Below are 19330 nucleotides of genomic sequence, written 5' to 3' on the forward strand. Positions count from 1 at the left end.
GGTATCTCCGTGACTGACAACTCGACACCCCCGAGCACTAATCTTGGTCGATGGGGATAACTGCCTTGCGATGCCGAACGAATTGGCTGCCGATCCCGCTAGAGTCAGCCACCCAGGGTATTGCTGGTAATGCCGAAGTTTGGATGTACACGCTGATTTTGTCACGATGTATCGTCAACTGGCGAACTGATAGATGTCAGGTAATGACAATAAGGATTACCCAAACGTTTATTTCTGGATGCAACAATAACATTTTTGAAGCTTCCTTACCAGGACATTCTGGTACGTCGCAGTAGTCCCACCTCCTCGACTCGTCCGTGGTGTAGCACCAGGGCCGCTCCTTGTTGTCAGGGTTACGGCAGAAGTTTTCCTCCAGGCCTGCATCCGGTTCAGCCTGTGGTGTGTGGGGGTGGCTGTGGGGGGACTGGGAGTCCCATCTCTGACACATCAAGCGGCCGTATCCTGTCCTGTGGGATGGGATGCAGTACGTTAAACGCCGCAACAAAATCTAAATATATATTTAGGATACTTATGCTCCTACCCATCGTCTCAAATTCTTTTGTTTTGGGTGCCGTGGGAAAAGCAATATGTTATATACATAGCTGATGTGAAAATGAAAAAAAATGTCTTAACTGGCAGTAAATTGTTAGAGGTTTTGAACAATGGCATGTACAACTGTCTGGCCGGTGCCACTATTGCAAAATGCCATAGCCTGGAAACCATTCCATCGGGGGCTCCCCGATATCTCTACGGCGCTGGGAGTGATCCCCGCCCGCCCAGACAGTTTAGTCCGCTCGGGGTGTGATTTCGGCTTTTGATTAAATTAGTTCGTCCGGAACTCTCTCAGGCAGCTAAAGTAGAATGGCAGCTAAGTAGACAGGCTGAAATGAATCGAATAAAGCAGACTGGGCCCGGTGAAGCATCCCTTAGCCGACCCCTAGAGACTGGGACCAGGCTAAAAATGCCGAGGCCCGAGCGCTTATCATACCTATTTGCGTGTCCTGCGTAGCTCCCTCCGTTATCGTTGGTGAAGAAGCAATTTGTCGGCACGGCTGAAAATAGGAAACAGAAAGGACATGTATGCCGTTTAATGAAATTAGCAAGTCGCCCCAACTCCACGCCCGCGCAGGTACGCACGAACGAACGCACGCAAGCACGCACGCACGCACGCACGCACGCACGCAAGCACACACACACACACATACACGTGCACGTGCACACACACGAACACGCGCACACACACACGCACACACACACACACACACACACACACAAACACACAAACACACGCACGCACACACACACACACACACACGTGCCCACACACGAACGCGCCCGCACACACGAACGCGCGCGCACACACACACACACACACGAACGCGCGCGCGCGCGTGCACACACACACACACACACACACACACACACGCACGCACACACACACACACGAACGCGCGCGCGCGCGTGCACACACACACACACACACACACGCACGCACACACACACACATACATCTTCAGGGGAGTAATCATATTCGGTCAGATGGAATCGTAAACCAGAACACAGCATTCCTAGATCTACCAACAGTTGCATAGTTGCCACGATGGAAATTTCATATATTTTATCATTGAACATCATAGTTGTTGGTATGGAACTTGTGTTCTTATCTTAATATCTAATGTGAAAAAAAGGAAACAAGAGTAAAGAGCATGATTTTACCGTCACAGACGAGGACGTCATCGCAGTACATCCACCTGTTGAGAGGGTTGGTGGTGTAGCACCACGGCCTGTCCTTCCCGTCCGGGTTCCGACAGTAGTTCTGCTCAAGCCCTGCCGATGGATAGGCCTGGGGAGTGTGGTTATGGGTGTGGGGGTACTGAGATGTCCAGAACTGGCAGGAGTAGTCCCGGTTTGCACGGCCCCTGTAGCCTGTGCCTTTGTCATGTAAGTAGTAACAGTCTGTGGACGTAAAGCTTTACGTTATAAATTCTAATTTTCTTTTACGTCATACCAAGCAGCCCTAGGAAGTTGAAAGTAAGTTGATAAAAAGTTAATAGTACACAGTCACAAGCACTGTCTTCTCGTTTTGAAGTACGGAAGTCTTTTTTGTGTCTTTCTGTCTTTTGAAACTTGTGTTACGTCGCCCTTTATTGGCCACTGCATTCTTTCTGTGGGGATTATGGATCAATCAATCAATCAATTAATGAATCAATGAAAGCCTGTATTTTCTTTGGAATGCTAGTTCGGCCATACAGGCTGCTTTTCAACAAGGTCGAAGTGGAGGGGAGGGGTCACGGATAAAGAGTACAAAAGAAACTTTATACATTTTGTATAAGATATATCAACACAATCATAAGTAAGGTCAAAGGTGAAAATCCTTCATAGATAAACCACGTTGCCGGCATATTGTGGTTTTATGGAATTTTCAGAATTTTCTGAGAAAGGGGATTCTACAAATCTAGAACCCTGTACGCCTGCTTGCAACAGTAACCTTTGTCCTATGCCTCTCTGAAGACCTACCGCAGTTCTCTTCGTCACTGTTGTCTCCGCAGTCATCTCTGCCGTCACATCGAGTAGCCGGGTGGAACATGGCTCCATTGTCACAGGCAGAAAGGGCTGAGGGTTACAAAATCAAGAGAGTTATTAAATTGTTCTAACTGCAAGTTTTTCTGTGCAGTTGGAGACTGGGATACATATGGCACAGTAGCTGACGCCGAAGACACACATTCGTACATAAATTATAGGAAATGAGAGTGATTTGGTGTAATCCTTAATCTTTCAGTACCTTGATACTTTTTGACAATAAGTATGTAAGAAAGGTAGGCAAAGGTAGAAAGTACCTAAAAAATAGTGTTTTGACTATACTCACGACAAGACAACTCGTCACTGCCGTCGCGAAGTGGCTTCTAGCGTCACAAACATAGGATAAAGGTATGCATGATCCATCGGCGCAGCTTTTCATTGATATTGCTTGTCGCTCACCTGTGTTATCAAAACATTGAGAGTTGCTGCTACATTGAAGTACAGTGAAGTTAATTTAAGCCAAAAGTCTGCCCACAAACCGTAGATCACTAAAACAAAATTTAACCAAAATGCTTTAATCCTCAAAAAATGTCAACACCCAAAAGCTACCATAGTGCATCAGGTCAACCACGTGTTAACAGAATGGGTGTTCAATGGTTAGAAGGAGGAAGCTACATTATAGTGTTTATTTGTATCAGACACAATTACAGAAATGTATAAAATGCATAACAATACTCCTTATAAATAAATAAAAGTCAATAAATAAAGCAAAAATAAAGCAAATGATATCTCTACTAAAATTTAAAAAAAAAGAAAATACAATTATACGCAATATTCCTATATACTGAAACTATATGTTTTTGGTATCTGTATTCCTGAGGATGTTTGTTTACTTACAGCAGTTTTGTTCGTCTGTATTGTCACCGCAGTCGTCTATGCCATCACATACTTGGGCCATGTTAATGATGATTCCATTTGGACAAGTTTTGTTGTTGTCTGAAGAAAAAAAAATTGAAAGAGATTTGAATCGAAATACATCATAAATATTCAAATGCTCAACAACAAATTGCTTTCCATCAAATAAGCCCTTATTTGCATAACTTTCATCTAATTGTGTATATCTATGTCTAAGATCTTCCTTTTTTCAGTTATCGTCTTTGAAAGATTTTGATATTGATAAAAGATTTTGATTGTTGTACCATAAATGTGTGATGACATATGTTGTTGGAGTTATTTGGACTCAAATGACTGTGTATCTCTGTTATATTGTATCTGACCCTTACCTCTTCCCTCATGACCTCAATGAAAAGCGGCCTGCGTGCAGATTTGAGCTTATCATGAATAAACAAAGGTTCAAACAAACAAATATTGCCCATACATGTTGAAGCTCTAGAGAGGCTTTGAGCGTATCTCTGAAACGTATCTGAAATACCGTCAGCATAAATGTGCAGGCCTTACCACAGACTGGTACGTCACACATCGCCCATCTCATGAAAGGAAGTGTGGTGAAACACCAAACTCCGGATTTGCCGTCTGGATTCCGGCAGTAGTTCTTCTCCAGCCAAGATGAGGGATAGTTAGAGGTTGTCATGAAGTGTTGGTGAGGTGTCTGACTGTCCCAGCGTTGACATGTTATGCCAAAGCTCGTCACAGAGACTGTTCCTCGGTAGAATGCCCCATTTCCCACCTGGCATTCTGTATCTGGTTCTGGTAGATGAAAAATGCAGTTTAGAAACATTCTAAAGCAAGGTTGAAAAGGAATTTCCAACACAAAAACTGGACAAATTTTCGACTTTCCGACCCCAGTCTTTGACCAGGAATGAGCAGTCCACAGCTTCTCTGACGTTCTCAAGTCCTGCAACCTTTCTCAGGGAAAAATCTGGTGGTTCTACTCCCCACCTTTACTGCTAGAGGGCGCTGTCAGGTGTTCAAGTCAGGGTTGTGTGTAAAAAAATAAGAACAACTTTGTTAACGATTTGCTGACCAACCTGATGAATGACTAATACTAAACGAAATATTTCCAATATGTGCGTTCTGGAGGTGTACAGTCAGGGTGGGAGCTCCTGGTATACTCCATACCTCATGGCAAACTTTTTGGGTCAATTATATTTTTGTCAGGGTTTGACGGGGGAGAATCAACCACTAAGTGCACGAGAATGAGAATACATAGATTATTCATCGATGACAGAGAGAATGCCTAACATCGCATGTTCTCCTTGATCACGCAAACCTGGTTCCCTCATACTGCAGACTAATAATTGAAGAAAGGTGCGGCATGAAGCACTGTTTCAAACAGGCTACAGCTAAAATGACATATAACCACACCTAATCCATTTAGAAGCCACTTTTCCAAATATGAACCTCGCAAACTATCATCGCAAGATAGTGTTGTTTGTGGAGTATATATGTTTTACTGTTTTTGAAGTGGTATTTCTACGAAGCACAGCTGCAGACCGAGTAAAAGTGTGTTGTCTGTGTAAGTTTATGGAGTTAGTAACAGTCGAAATCCCAAACAAAGACAGTAGAAGGATGAAACAGTTGTTTCTGACATTAATTGCTTATTTATTACCTCAGAATTCTACTAATGATCATGGATAAGTAGCAAGTTACACACCGAAGCCGGCCGTGACAGGCTGAATAAAAGTTCTAAACGGAAACTACATGTATGCGGCTTCAGATATATATGTCAAACTAGTTAACTGAGGGATGACTGTGGTGTGAAAGATGTCGGTTAGCTGAGGAATGAATCCACTCTACTTTATGACAAGTTAGTTTACACACCTGGTATCGCACGTGCACTTGGCAGACAGTAGCACAGGAACAACAGTAGCGCCAGTGATGCTCTGGTGGACCACATTCTGCCGCGGGGCGGCGGCCGGCTCGGGTTGTACCAGCTCTCTGCCGTGAACTTCTCTTGAAAAAAAGTACTGGCGCGCGAACTCACCGTGCCATGTACGGCCGGATTCCTTCCCCAACTAGCGTCTAAAAAGTGGTGCGTGTGGTATTTCATTTCAAGCACGAACTGTCACGTCACAAAGTAACCAAGGAAACCTTTACCAAATAAGGTAGAAGTCGTGTAATTGAGAGAAGTCATGGAATATTTATCTAATTAATGTCTTCCATCCGGTATTCGTTGACGTATGTGTCTTGGTGAATTATTCAATAACTGGTGCTCGGTGACTGTCTGTACCTGTGCCGGAATTTCACAATATCGTAAACAACACATTTCGTGTCCATTGAAAATAATATTTAAGACGAGTCCTTTGTGTAGTATTTCAAACGTTGGAAAATGTATTTTTCGCTGTTACGGTTATGATTATATTGGACAGAGGATATTTCTATTCTTATGTTCCCAGCAGGAATTTTATGGCAGCTTTTATTGATTTCACTTTTAAAACATGCCTGGTACCAGAGAGATATATCCATGTTGAAGAAGCAACGAGCTAGCGTAGCCTTCTATTCTACTCACAAACGTTAACGGGTGAAGAATCGTCAAATATCATATATCTTACAAGTTATAGCTTGTTTATGGTCTTTTCTTGACACACGTTGTTATCTCCATGAAAAATGGAGATATTGTTTTTGGTGTGTTTGTGTGTGTGTGTGTATGTGTGTTTGTGTTTGTGTTTCCGGACTATTGTAGTCAGCATAACTCAAGAACCTCTGGATGGATTACGATGATATTTGGTATGTGGGCAGGTGTTGTGAAGCCGAAATTCAAGGTCGATTTTGGGCCCCCTGGTATGTGACCTTGGTACTGCAGCAGAAATTCAATTTTTGTATCTCTTGACCTGGACGTGCTATGGTCTTGATTTTTTGGTGGCAGATAGCCTGTGGTGTAATGAAGACGTGGTGTGAGTTTGGGCCCCCTAGCAGCTTGCTCTGGAACTGCAGGGGCGTTATCGTGAAAATCTTCTAAGGAGAATAACTGAACAAAGGAACGACGGATTTCCATGACATTTAGCATACAGGTAGCCTAGTTTGAAGCGGTGTTTTTGCTGAGCCCTACCAACCTATCTGAAAGCTAGCTGCGATCACATGACTCGGATAACTAACCTGACCCGGAGGTGTATGCGGGACTGTATGGGTACGCAGCACTTGACAAAAGATTTTTAAAAACGTTCGGGTTATTAACTGAAGTAAGAAAGGCCATTGCGGGGGACATTTTAGCGGGGAAAAAATATAAATTTCTCTCCGTTTTAGGATTGACTAAATCTTCAAATATCAGTATAAGCCACATACGGTGATGAAACAATGTCATACAATATCTGTATCGTCTGTACGGGTATTACTGATTCTTCAAATACAGTAACTTAAAAAAGTCAACGGTGCGAATATAGTAACTTTCAAAGAGACGCGCGGGGGAGGGGGGCACGTCTTCATGATATTTGGTAGGTGGGTAGAAGTCGATGTACATGTAGGTACCTTAGGCGATAAATAACATAATGGCGTGTATTTTATGCAAATCAGAGTTTTGTCCACCAATATTCGAGGGTCAGCGGGTGTGTTTATTTCTATGGTGTGTCAGTTGTGTAAGAATTTATGGTATCATGTTTCATGTCACTTATAAAGGTTAACATCATTTGGAACTCTAGTTTTCAATGCTTTCTTTTTCTTTCTCACGAATCTTTTCAGGATTGTCTGGGTGCAGGGTAATTGTTTATGCATGCGCAGTGTGCTGCTACCACTTCCAAAGCATTAGTGAAGTTCCTCACATCATCGACCCTCCTCGATACCTTATTAACATTGATAAGTTGTCATTTTCTAGGAAACGGTGTAATAACCGGCGCGATCATGATCACTTGCGCTGACGGGCCCGGCAGTGTGTAGCGAAGCGGGACCGACAGTAGTGGCGAGGCTTAACTCAACAGGGCCCGAGACCCTGTCAACCGCGGAACGCCGGGCAGTTAAAGGTTGGTGCAAAATTTTCCCGACAACTATACCGATACAAACAGTGTGGAAATATATTTATATGTTGTAGTTTCACGTCGCCAATTTATGGGCCTGTTACAAAGCATCGATTAATTCAGTCCAGGCGCATTTGACTTTTCTGTCGCTTGACATTTAATAGACTCTTTATCGTGATATTTTGAATGTCAAGTGGAAATCTTTATGGACACAACAAAAGTACAGTGACTTTCCGAAGGTCTACAACATCTACATCAAAGTACATCAGAATCTCGAAATGTTGACGTAATTTTACAAAACGTTTTCGGACGTACAGAATGAAAAGTGACACCAGCAAGAAAATTGGAAATAACAATCTAGCCTAAAACAGTACTCTGGGTGCCGATTTATACTCGCTAGTTCTTTCTTTTCATTTTGCTAAATTACTCTTTCGTCACTATGCAACAAGACCCGAGGGCCACCTCGAGATTTGCTTCCGTCCAAATCGTGACTGTTGCCGGCAAGGCGGAAGTGAACGTAAACACAACCATAACGCCAGCCAGACTATTACATCAGAACTCTATATTTGTTCAACGTATTTGAACAGTGTAGGAAGAATTATATACCTTCGCTAGGTAGGTTATATTTTCGGTAGTGTTTGTGACTTTGTTATATACGCATATACAAGATGACGAGTTTGGTGCGGATTTGGTTTGGTATCGCTGTGTGGTTAACGACGGGGAGGTCTGGGGGGTCTGTTATTTGGTGTGTGGATACTCGGCCTGGGTAGGATCGGAGGGGATTGAACTTGTGCAAGGTAAGTTACGATATGACAGACAAGTAGGGAAGTTGTGGTGTTCGTTTTCCCCTTTCTTGGAAAATTGTAGGAGCCGTGGAGGGTTCCGATTGTATTCAACACTAACTTGCTCCAACGGGGATACCAAAGACTGACCTGCTGCCGTCTGTCCGTATCATTTTGTAGAAACATATTACGAAGTCCTTGTGCTTTTGTTGTGTCAATAAACCTCATTCAACTGACACGTTTTGCGTCTAAACGGATCCCGTTATGTTCTGCTCAGAAATATTTAAACATCTCTTTTTTGTTTGGTGTTTCTTTTTGTGACTGGTCGACGAGTTTGGGTGTATATGATTAATGGCCATTATGATAACTTAACATGCAGAAAATGAGGCGAAACCGAATATTGTCCTAAAAACTATAACACTCGACTTCTAGGAATTTCGGTGCTTTATCATTTTACATAACAATGATGCTATGATAATGCTGATGGAATAGATATGCTATTGAATAAGGAACTGAATGATACATGGGAGAAATAAGGGAGTTGTTTATAACGTAATTATATGTCGTCTGTCACATATGCACACGTACACACACATGCTGGTTAAATGTGTCCATTGTCTCCACAAATTTATTTTGCTGTTGGCTCTTGGAAAATGCAGAATAATGTAAATGAGGTGAACTTGATATGATCAAGTTGATTCCTTTGTTACGAGTGCGTGAGCGGAACGTGGGTGTGCCCACGTGTACGTGTGTTTATGTGTGTGTGCGCGCGCGTATGCATCTGTGTGTCTGTGTTCGTCTCTGTGTGTGCGTGCCTGCGTGTATGTATGACGATATGTGTATGTGTGTGTGTGTGTGTGTGTGTGTGTGTGTGTGTGTTTGTGTGTGCGTGTATGTACGTGTGTCTGTGTTTGTCTGTATGTGCCTGCGTGTGTGCGTTCGTGCGTGCGTGCGTACGTGCGTGGTATACGAACCCTATGGCGCTTTCAAAGGGAGGAGAATAGAGTCATTGATGTCACATCTATCTTGTCAGTTTGTTTGCATTCAGGCATCGTTTTTGTTGTTTTTTTTGCCTTTCTCTTTCTTTCTTCCGTCTCTTATCCTTTGAGTTCGACCTCTCCAGAGAATACCGTCCATACAATTAACTGGATGTTTTCTGGCGGTTACCCCAGGGCTTTTAGGTTTGTGCCACTTCAACATCTACTTGCCGCATCAACTGTATTGCCGGCCACATCAACTATACCTTCTACTACATAATGATGATTTTTTTAATCTGCTGAGTCAACTGTTTGTGCTGTATTGATATCGATGTTGACGATGTGGTCTTTCTTGTAAAGTTTGCTACTATCGTGAAGCTTCACAGATTCTATGCACAAACGCGTATCTACTGTAACAATGAAGTAACACAGACTTATGTTTTATACTCTAGGTATAAAGAGGATCTCTCTACCACCAGGCGACACACAGAGATCACTGTGTTCACCATGAAAGGTGAGTCTTCAGTCCCTTTTTAAAGACATGTAGTTTTGTGAGTGCTTGAAGGAAACATGGTGATGATCATGGGAAAGAAAGCTGTCCCCCTAATTGCTGCCCTTGCCCTGCTGGCTGTGGCGTCAGACCAGCTCTGCTTCCCCGGATGTAGGAAATCGGACTGGCATGTCTGTATGCATGACAAGACCGAGGTCATATATCCTACACATGATGATATCAATGGAGCCGTCTGTATGATGTGTACTGGAGACCACTCCCTGCTTCTGGGTACGAGTTGCTTTAATAACACTCCAGTGGGTTTCGCTGTGAGAGGCCATCCATTCAACATTCTGTCGGAAATGACATCGCTACCCTTGGATGCCACTAGGGTGCTAGTCCTGCATCTGGTACACGATAACATCACCGACGTTGACATGTCCGAACCTTCCCTGAGTGGGTACACCAATCTGATCAGGTTAGATCTGGGCTTTAACAAGTTCAAGCATGTCAGGCAGAGATGGTTCAGAGGTTTGGAGGCACTATCCCATCTGATCTTGTCCAACAGCCGAATCGATAAGATCGACCCAGGCTGCTTCGCCGACCTGACCCGCCTTGTCCTGTTGAATTTGGACCACAACCTGCTGCAGGTTGTTGACCCTGACTGGTTCCTGAGGTCTAAGATACTGCAGCATCTTTACCTCAGTTCCAACAGCATTGAAAGGCTCCCTGCAGACGCACTGCAGTACCTACCAGATCTCAGAAGCCTCGACATGGGCAGAAATCCCCTCTCTTGCCTCCACAAGGAAGCTGTCTGCGGAATGGACAGCCTGAGACGGCTCCATCTGAGCAGCGACAGGATGCTGACGATGCATGGCGGCACGTCAGGTGGAGTAAAGTGGAGTCTGCTTCGCAAGAACTACTTCCGTAGTGGTGAACTTGTGAAGCAGAGAATCTCCTTTGAGGTGCCCCATCTCCTCCTCTGCCTGGCGCATGACCCTGACAAGAACGAGCAGTCCCTGAAGTGGATGTTTGGCGTGTCCTCGTCCGTCCCTCGTCACACGAACGGTGGCTTTCCTGACTCCTGCATGGTGCACGACGCTTCTCTCAGTCTCACGGAGATCACCATGCAGCCGCCGTTTGTTGCCGTTGCTCAGCATAGATCTTCAGACAAAAGCAGAACCGTTCTGAGCAATGCCGACAGATGTGGGGTCGGGAACGTGATGGCTTAACTGTGGGGTTAAAGGGTGGGTCAAACCTCCACATAGTTTCCATAGGTGCTGGCGACGCTGCCGTGGAAACTGTTGCTTTGATGGTCGACACCGCACAGAACACTGGCACACACACTGCCACAGACACAGGTAAGCTCCAGGCCGCCGACACATACCCACTAAACACATACAATGGGAACTGCATTCTGCTCACAAAATACGGCACACGGCAGCTGCATTTCGGCTCCTCCAAGGTTGGAACGAAGCCACAGAAAACATGCTCAGCCAACGGGCTTGACATGGATCAAGCCAGCTATACTAAATCCAAGCCCCAAAACCAGACAACTCCCAGGCTAAGGAACCAGGCAAATGTGTCATCGACGCCTGCACATCTGTCCAGCACTCTCCCCAACTCTGACCACACTGGACCATCTCCAGGACACCTGTTCATACAGGCCCGTCCTTGGCTCATCCCCGCGGTGGTATCCGTAGTAGGAGGGCTGGCCTTGTTACCAACGGTGTGGTTCCTGCTGAAGAAACGACGACTGAACAACCAGGCCAACAAGGATGTGCATGTGTGGGTAATCCCCAATGCTTTCCTCACTTCGGTGGCAAGGCCTAGGGCAGCTTCCCTACCACTGACAGCATGCTCAGGTAGAAAGGTTCGAGGTTACCATCCCTCCCGTTGGTCACTGCCTGCAGATCTCCATTCGATCGAGCCTACCTACAGCGAGATCCCGGATGATAGGGCCGCTGCTCAGCGCCCTCTGCCTGCCCTCCCACACACGTACGACGAGATTCCAGATGACGCCATCCCTAGTCTTGTTCGCTCGGCCTCTGTCCCTACCACAACAGCCGCTCACGGAGAGGCTATCAGTGGCGTAATGTCCCATAGGTCACTGCCTTCTCGTCTCCACTTGATCGAGCCTACCTACAGCGAGATCCCAGCGGCTCTAGCTGCGGCTCAGCGGCCTCTGCCAGCCCTCCCACGAGCCTACATTGAGGTCCCAGATGATGTGGCTGCTGCCCGACGGTCTCTGCCTGCTCGTTTTCACACGTACAGTGAGATCCTGGATGAGGATAGCGGGCCCATGCCTTTCTACGCCCAGCCTGCTGCAGTGTTTTATGCAGTCACAAACAGAGGGCGGAACATACGGACCTACCAGAACAACGCCGCCTCGAGGCCCAGCAGACACCAGCCTGGCAGGCGCATCTCCATGTACGGAACGGCTAGACAGACCAAAGGCCACCCTGTACCCTTCTACAGAAATATGACCGAAGTTCATGGCATGCAAACTGATAGACAACCAATGACAAGTTCTGTATCACAGCCGACTGATCAATGTGTGAGGGTGTGCGGAACCCGCAACACACCACGGCGTGCGTCTCTCCCACACGTCACACTGCCTAACACCTACTGGCCATGGGAGATACCAGGGGAGGGAATCCGTAACACACCACAGCGTACATCCCTTCCACTCGTCACACTGCCTAACACCTACTGGCCATGGGACATCCCAGGGGAGGGAGCCAGTAACACACCACGGCGTACACCCCTTCCCAACGTCACACTGCCTAACACCTACTGGCCATGGGACATCCCAGGGGAGGGAACCCGTAACACACCACGGCGTACATCCCTTCCCCTCGTCACACTGCCTAACACCTACTGGCAATGGGACATCCCAGGGGAGGGAGCCAGTAACACACCACGGCGTACACCCCTTCCACACGTCACACTGCCTAACACCTACTGGCCATGGGAGATACCAGGGAAGGGAACCCCTAACACACCACAGCGTACATCCCTTCCACTCGTCACACTGCCTAACACCTACTGGCCATGGGACATCCCAGGGGACGGAACCCCTAACACACCACGGTGTGCGCCCCTTCCCAACGTCACACTGCCTAACACCTACTGGCCATGGGACATCCCAGGGGAGGGAACCCCTAACACACCACGGTGTGCGCCCCTTCCCAACGTCACACTGCCTAACACCTACTGGCCATGGGACATCCCAGGGGAGGGAACCCCTAACACACCACGGTGTGCGCCCCTTCCCAACGTCACACTGCCTAACACCTACTGGCCATGGGACATCCCAGGGGAGGGAACCCCTAACACACCACGGTGTGCGCCCCTTCCCAACGTCACACTGCCTAACACCTACTGGCCATGGGACATCCCAGGGAAGGGAACCCCTAACACACCACGGTGTGCGCCCCTTCCCAACGTCACACTGCCTAACACCTCCTGGCCATGGGACATCCCAGGGAAGGGAACCCCTAACACACCACAGCGTGCCTCCCTCCCCAACGTCAAACGTCGCCCAGGTTTATCGACAGGGGGCCTTGAACAATGTGACTAGTACCTACTTTGGGTGCGTCAACACCCCTGCTTTGGGTGCGTCAATACCCCTAGTCCCCTACTATGGGCGCGTCAATACCCCTACTTTGGGTGCGTCAATACCTCTACTTTACGTCGTTACCACCATTAAGGTGCGCACACACCCCTACTTTACCAGACCAACAACCCTACTTTGGGTGCGCGTCCTCTTCTCTACTTTGGGTGCGCGTCGGCACCTTTACTTTGGCTGTGGTGTACAAACTAGAGCAGGTGTGTGCGCACCCAAAGTAGGTGTGTGCACAGTCTGCGCACGCAACGTAGGTGTGTTGCTTATTGCACCTGTCAGCAACGGTAGTTTTCACTAACTTTCCATGTCAATGAAGCGTGTTGATTTTCTTGATTGGCATTTCAATGAACCGTGGTTCAAGTTTAAACGGCGTTTTCAAATTTCACCGGCAAGTTTTTATGTATTCTTATTGTAGAAGGGCTGCTATAAAATTTTGATTTAGTCAGGCTACTAATAAGGAAGGCTGCGTTTTCTGTCGACTTTTGATAACATGTGTATTGCCTCCCGGCGTCTAAAAGATCACGCATTTATCCACCTGGCTGCCAACCAACTGCGTGTCTTCACGTAGGTACTAGGCCTCAGTCCTTCTATATATAACAGTCTAATCAGTTTACCCGCCAAATGGGGAGAAACGAGCTCGAGTGCGTTCAAGTTATTCCAGGCCTGCGAGTTTCCTGTTTTCGAAATCTTGCTACGTGTAGCAAACATCCTGCTTGTTCTTTTACGAATTGCCGGGGCTGTTTATGCCATGTTATAAAGTTATCATTATTATGAATCTAAAAAATAAAACAATTGGGTCTTCATCCCTATTTCATTTGTGTAATACTGCATTGAAGTCGCAGATGTATACTCTCCAACCAGAGGTTGAGCTCTGGTTAGTTTTTGACGTGTTTTTAGGCGTTTTGTCGGGCTTTTTATTTTGTCCCGTGTTCTTTATGTCGCCAGCCCACACTGCCAGAGCCCAACCTCTGCTTGGAGATATATCACAAACATATTACTGACCCTGTAACAAATCTACAGATACATACCATTCTTCTCTAAGACGATTGACTTCTAAATTCATAGATGAAACTAGAGTTCCACGACCTCATACCTTCGCCAAATGATTTTAACCTTTATGACTGACGTATTAGGAGTGTTTCTCATCAATCATAAATCATACCAGTTGATTGTCTTAAAATATAACATGTCCAAAGTATGAGCTTAACAAATTTATCATCAATTATGCAAAGGAGGCCCTTATTAGCATAATTTGATTCAACGATGTTCACATTCACATAACGCCCCGATGCCACAAAAAAGGATTAAATTTATGAAATTGCCGTCTTTTGCCAGTGTGGAATAATACAAGTTATTAATTAAGTATGCAAATAAGGCCCACATTTGCATATTTTCTATCTATTAACAGTCCACTCTTCCTCAGTTACAATTTGAATTGTCATATCATGGAACAAAGCGGATTTTTAAAGTTGCCTCATTAATTATGCAAATTAGAATCTGATTTGCATAATTATCGTCCAATCATACTAAGCATCACAAAAGCTATCCACATACCAAAAATCGTGACCATCCATCAAGGCCATCATGTTATAGTATTTTCTCATTAATTATGCAAATGAGGTCTTCATTTGCATAGTTCATATCAATTAATATTTCTCTCTTCCTCAGTTACATATGTCACATGTTTCAGAGTCCTATCATGGAATTTGGCAGATGTATAAACTTCCCTCATTAATTATGCAAATTAGATACTGATTTGCATAAGAAGTGTCTAATCATGTACATCATCACTCAAGCTATCTACCTACCAAAAATCATTACCATCCATCAAGCCCTTCTTGAGTTATTCCCTATCAAAGTCAGGCGCAAAACCTGCTCCTGCAGTTCCAAAAAAGCCGCTAGGAGGCCCAAACCCACACCACTTACTCTCTGTTCAAAGATCTATCTACCACTCAAAAATAAGTTCCATAGCATGTCCAGAACACGAGATATCAAAACAGGAAGTTCCGCTGCAGTACCGTAAGAAGCCGATAGGGGGCCCAAATTCTACTAGTAATCGTTTTTAGGTCTCATCAAAACCTACCAACATACCAAATACCAAGACAATCCATCAAGGCATTCTCGAGTTATCCTGTGCCACTACAAACAAACAGACAAACAAACGCTACCCTCTGCATAACCTTCTCGGCGAAGGGAAATATATATTTTGTACAAACTGATACAATATGATGAGCTCATTCTTATGGGAAGTGATATTTGTTTTAACCTTTTGAAATGAAAATTTTATATTTTGACCCTAATTAGGTAACTTCCAAAGCTGAAATTCTAAAAGTTTCCCGGTCAGACATATCTTTAAGATGAGCTCACAGTCACAAATCTGAACAAATAATATAGTTATTCCTTTTTTTACTTCATATTCGGCCTGACACCAAACCGGGGGGTATCATGTCTTATTTCTAGGAAAGTGGCTATTGACAGGATGATCCTATCAGTAGTGGAAAAAATTGCACTGCTGACAGGAAAAATATTTTCACTGCTGACACGATGATGCTGTCAGCAGTAGAACACTTTGCACTGCTAACAGGATCATCCAATCAGCAGTGGAAAGATCTGCACAGCTGACAGGATGATCCTGTCAATAGCCTCAGGCTATTTCTAGACTAAAGGACCTGTTAAATTCGTCGTACAACAGCTTTATGACCGAAAGTCGTGTGACGGTAAAGGATGCTGTAGATATTATAGATGACCAGAAACCGTACGACGAATGTGGCCGCCCCCTGAATGGCACGAGCCTAGCTTGTTTAAATGGCACGAGCCTAGCTTGTTTAAATATATGCTGTCATTTGTTGCCTAGACGGCTAAGTATTTGTTTTAAACAATAAGAGTCAGTTTCATGTCACCGCAAGGGTTTTGGATGATACAGTTGTTAGTGTGATACATTCTAATTGTTACAAATAACTTTGAATTGTTATTAGTATTCATGAATATACTACCCTGTCATCTTAACAAAGTTATTTAGCGCTGCTATCCTGAATTGTACTTGTAGGTTTTCTTTGAGCTGAAAAAATTATGCAGACATGTAATTTGGTAAGGCAAATGTAATACCAGGCGCACTTAATGGAATAGTCCATATTCTTTTAGTAGCCAGTATTCTTTTAATTTTTTTTTTGTTTTTTTTTTTGTGGCTGTGTCTGAAATGATTATACTGATCAGACGTGCACGGCTGTAGCCCTCACGGTAAATTAGTCTAATCCAGTTTAGTGAATAAAACGCTATGTTTTGTTTGTATTTGGGGATTTTGTTTTGGAAATTGATATAGAAAATCTTAAGATAAGAGATTAAAACTTAACACGAGCGTATTTAAGGTTAGTTGGAATTGTCTATTTTTCAGATTATGGGACCTACCATTTCAAATTTTTTTTTTTGTACTTAGAACATACATTTGTATCCTTCTCTAAATATCCTGTTAGGAAAAGTGTATATGTTAGGGTAAAAATTGCGATCTGAAAGAATCACCGATTCTACCGGCAGAGATCCCGATCGGAGTCTCTGTCCACTTCGATCAGGGTCTTATTCACAAATCCTGATTCTCAAGTCAATCCATTGATATAAAGTGACACGAGTCGAAGTTGGACTTGACTACTTGTGAGGGGATATCTTTGAATTTACAGACTCCGTAATTTCATCAATGTTTATGACGCTGGAGGACAGACAAACACATAAACAAGAGATACTAGTAGATGCCAAGATAACGATTATTTAACTGATATGCCACAAGGAGAGATCTTTCACGTGGCATTGGTGCCCACCTAGTCCGAGGATGCTGTGCTAGAATCGGTACTGTGATGTAAAAGTACAGGCTATACCAGAGTATATAGATGGAGAGAGTCAAGTTTTGACGAAACCTTAAAAAAATGAGACTGAGCTACATGACAAAGGGCACTGTCGTTATTTCATCATGAAGCCAGATGATGGGAGGATAAGGCAAGCTTTCGACAGTCAAGTGAGAGAGAGAGAGACAGAAAGAGAGAGCGAGAGAGAGAGATAGAGAGAGACAGAGAGAGACAGAGAGACAGAGGGAGAGAGAGAGAGAGGGGGAGGGAGAGAGGAAGAACCCCCTCATCCAACAGTGCCTCCCCCACCCCAGCAGTGCTACCCCTCTCCCCCAACAGAATGATGTCTGGGGTAACTGTGACAGAAGATCTGGGTACCTGGAGAAAGGTGAATATAAACTATAAAAAGAGGAATCTTTTCAAAACATTTCTGACACTTTTTCTTGTAGCGTCTGGTTGCTCTGGCATTATGATAACACTGCAATCTCTGCCCATGTGACTCCTGCATTGTAGACATTGGACAATATATAAGAAGGTGCCCAGAGATTAGAAATATCACAAAAGACAACGACACTCGTGTATAGTCTCACCCTGTACTGCATGGTCTTTTGTGTGCTTTTGAGTAGAATCGTTGGCAAGTTGTTACATGTAAACATTGTGTCTAGTAAGTACAAATGTTGTGCAATAAACTTATGATATATCATGTATCATATGCTGATTACAGGAAAAGTGCAATGCCAGTCCAAGTCTCCAGGTGAATTCGAAGGACGTGGTACGGGGGAAAGAACCAGGTGAGAGAAAATAAATTCTTCAAATATTCTTGAGCCTTTCTCTACTAGCTGCATGTGCCACTTTTTTTTTCTCTTGGCTTCTTTGATTCACAACCAAATGTCTTCCCCTGACCTTCAGCTATGACTTAGGGGGTTAAAACAAAAAGAGCTAAAAACAAGCAGAGGCATATAGCGATTCCTTCCTTCTTGGGAAAGGAGGACAATGTAACCTGCGGTTTCATTCATTCATTAGTTCGTTCATTCATTCATCAGGGTGAGTGAGGAGGAAACTTTGCCATAGGTACTTTCCTTTCTGTTGCGTTTCTAAAGAAGATTTTCACACCCAAGAAGCTGCATTTGTACTATGTTCTGGACTAACGCCTTTCTATTTCATGCATGTGATAGTGTTCCTGTCCATCGCGAGTGGTCGTGAGAAATAGCCAGGCACTATTCAGTGACGAGATGACGAAAAGAACCTATGGTAAGTCACAGCTTTCTCATGTTGAATCAAATGTTCTAACTTTCATGATATTGCCAACAGACACAGACAAACTTAATCCACATAGCTAGGATATCTGTCATACAAACCTCTCTATATTATCATTTGATTCACAGTCAATTTGGTTTTACAACACCTAATTCTGTAGAATATAATTGTAATTTGTAATTTTCTTTCTATCTTTCTGCTGGACAGGGGAGGCGCACTGTTCCTTCGCACACAGTGGCGACAGCAGGGAACACAGGCCAAGATTTGTCATAGACAATTAATATCATATCATGCAGGGAAAAAGGATTCCTTAGGACTAAAATAGCCCCTCTAGCACTGCTTTCGTCCTCAGGTTAAAATCGGATAGAACACTCAGAGAGCACACCAAAATGGTGAACTGTTCAGTTTGCCAAGCACATGTAACGTAACTATGAGACAACTGTTGTGAAAAAAATCATTTGGACAAAAATATGGTCAGTTTAACGTTACCTCATCTCACTAAACATTCAAACATCACAGTATACCGTTAAAACTAGATTCCGCAAAGATTTCACAAATCAATCATCATGGAAAGACCATGATTTTAATATTACTTTGTGATTTCGAGTTTACTTTTTTTATCAAATTCAAAAGAACTTAAATGGCACTTTCGGAGATGGGACAATGGTAAACACCGATGGTGAGTCTAGGTCTATTCACAGTGTTAACTTCTTGTACTCGTGCTTATGAAACCTATAGTTTTAGGCGACATTAAGTCTGAAATTTCAATACATGGGTTTGTTTCTCTTAGAAATATAATGTGTCTATGAAATGTATGGATGTCTTCTATTCTAGCAGAGGGTAAGATTGAAACACAACAACATTATTGTGTGTGTGTCCTACTTGTGGCATCTGTCCCATGATAGAAAGTTGCACAGCTGAAATTTGGTGTAGATA

At 44.2% G+C, this 19330-nt stretch overlaps 1 protein-coding gene and 2 long non-coding RNA genes across 3 annotated transcripts; 1 reads left to right on the forward strand and 2 right to left on the reverse strand.

Moving 5' to 3' along the window:
* Positions 1 to 37: 37 nt before the first annotated feature.
* Positions 38 to 2587, reverse strand: LOC136429412 (plasminogen-like). Its single transcript, XM_066419243.1, has 5 exons — positions 2518 to 2587; positions 1717 to 1956; positions 989 to 1052; positions 271 to 467; positions 38 to 186 (listed from the first exon to the last, which is right to left on the reverse strand). Exons 1-5 carry the CDS (start codon positions 2585 to 2587, stop codon positions 38 to 40), a joined length of 720 nt encoding a protein of 239 aa, XP_066275340.1.
* A 285-nt stretch (positions 2588 to 2872) lies between these two features.
* On the reverse strand, positions 2873 to 5481 carry LOC136429306 (uncharacterized). Its single transcript, XR_010754732.1, has 4 exons — positions 5302 to 5481; positions 3979 to 4227; positions 3418 to 3516; positions 2873 to 2979 (listed from the first exon to the last, which is right to left on the reverse strand). It is a non-coding gene; the product is annotated as an uncharacterized lncRNA (long non-coding RNA).
* A 10183-nt stretch (positions 5482 to 15664) lies between these two features.
* On the forward strand, positions 15665 to 19129 carry LOC136430556 (uncharacterized). The gene is made up of 4 exons (XR_010754905.1): positions 15665 to 17525; positions 17862 to 17928; positions 18313 to 18388; positions 18602 to 19129. It is a non-coding gene; the product is annotated as an uncharacterized lncRNA (long non-coding RNA).
* Positions 19130 to 19330: the final 201 nt, after the last annotated feature.

Source organism: Branchiostoma lanceolatum, chromosome 3 (assembly GCF_035083965.1).
Source record: "Branchiostoma lanceolatum isolate klBraLanc5 chromosome 3, klBraLanc5.hap2, whole genome shotgun sequence".
Classification (NCBI taxonomy): Eukaryota; Metazoa; Chordata; class Leptocardii; order Amphioxiformes; family Branchiostomatidae; genus Branchiostoma; species Branchiostoma lanceolatum.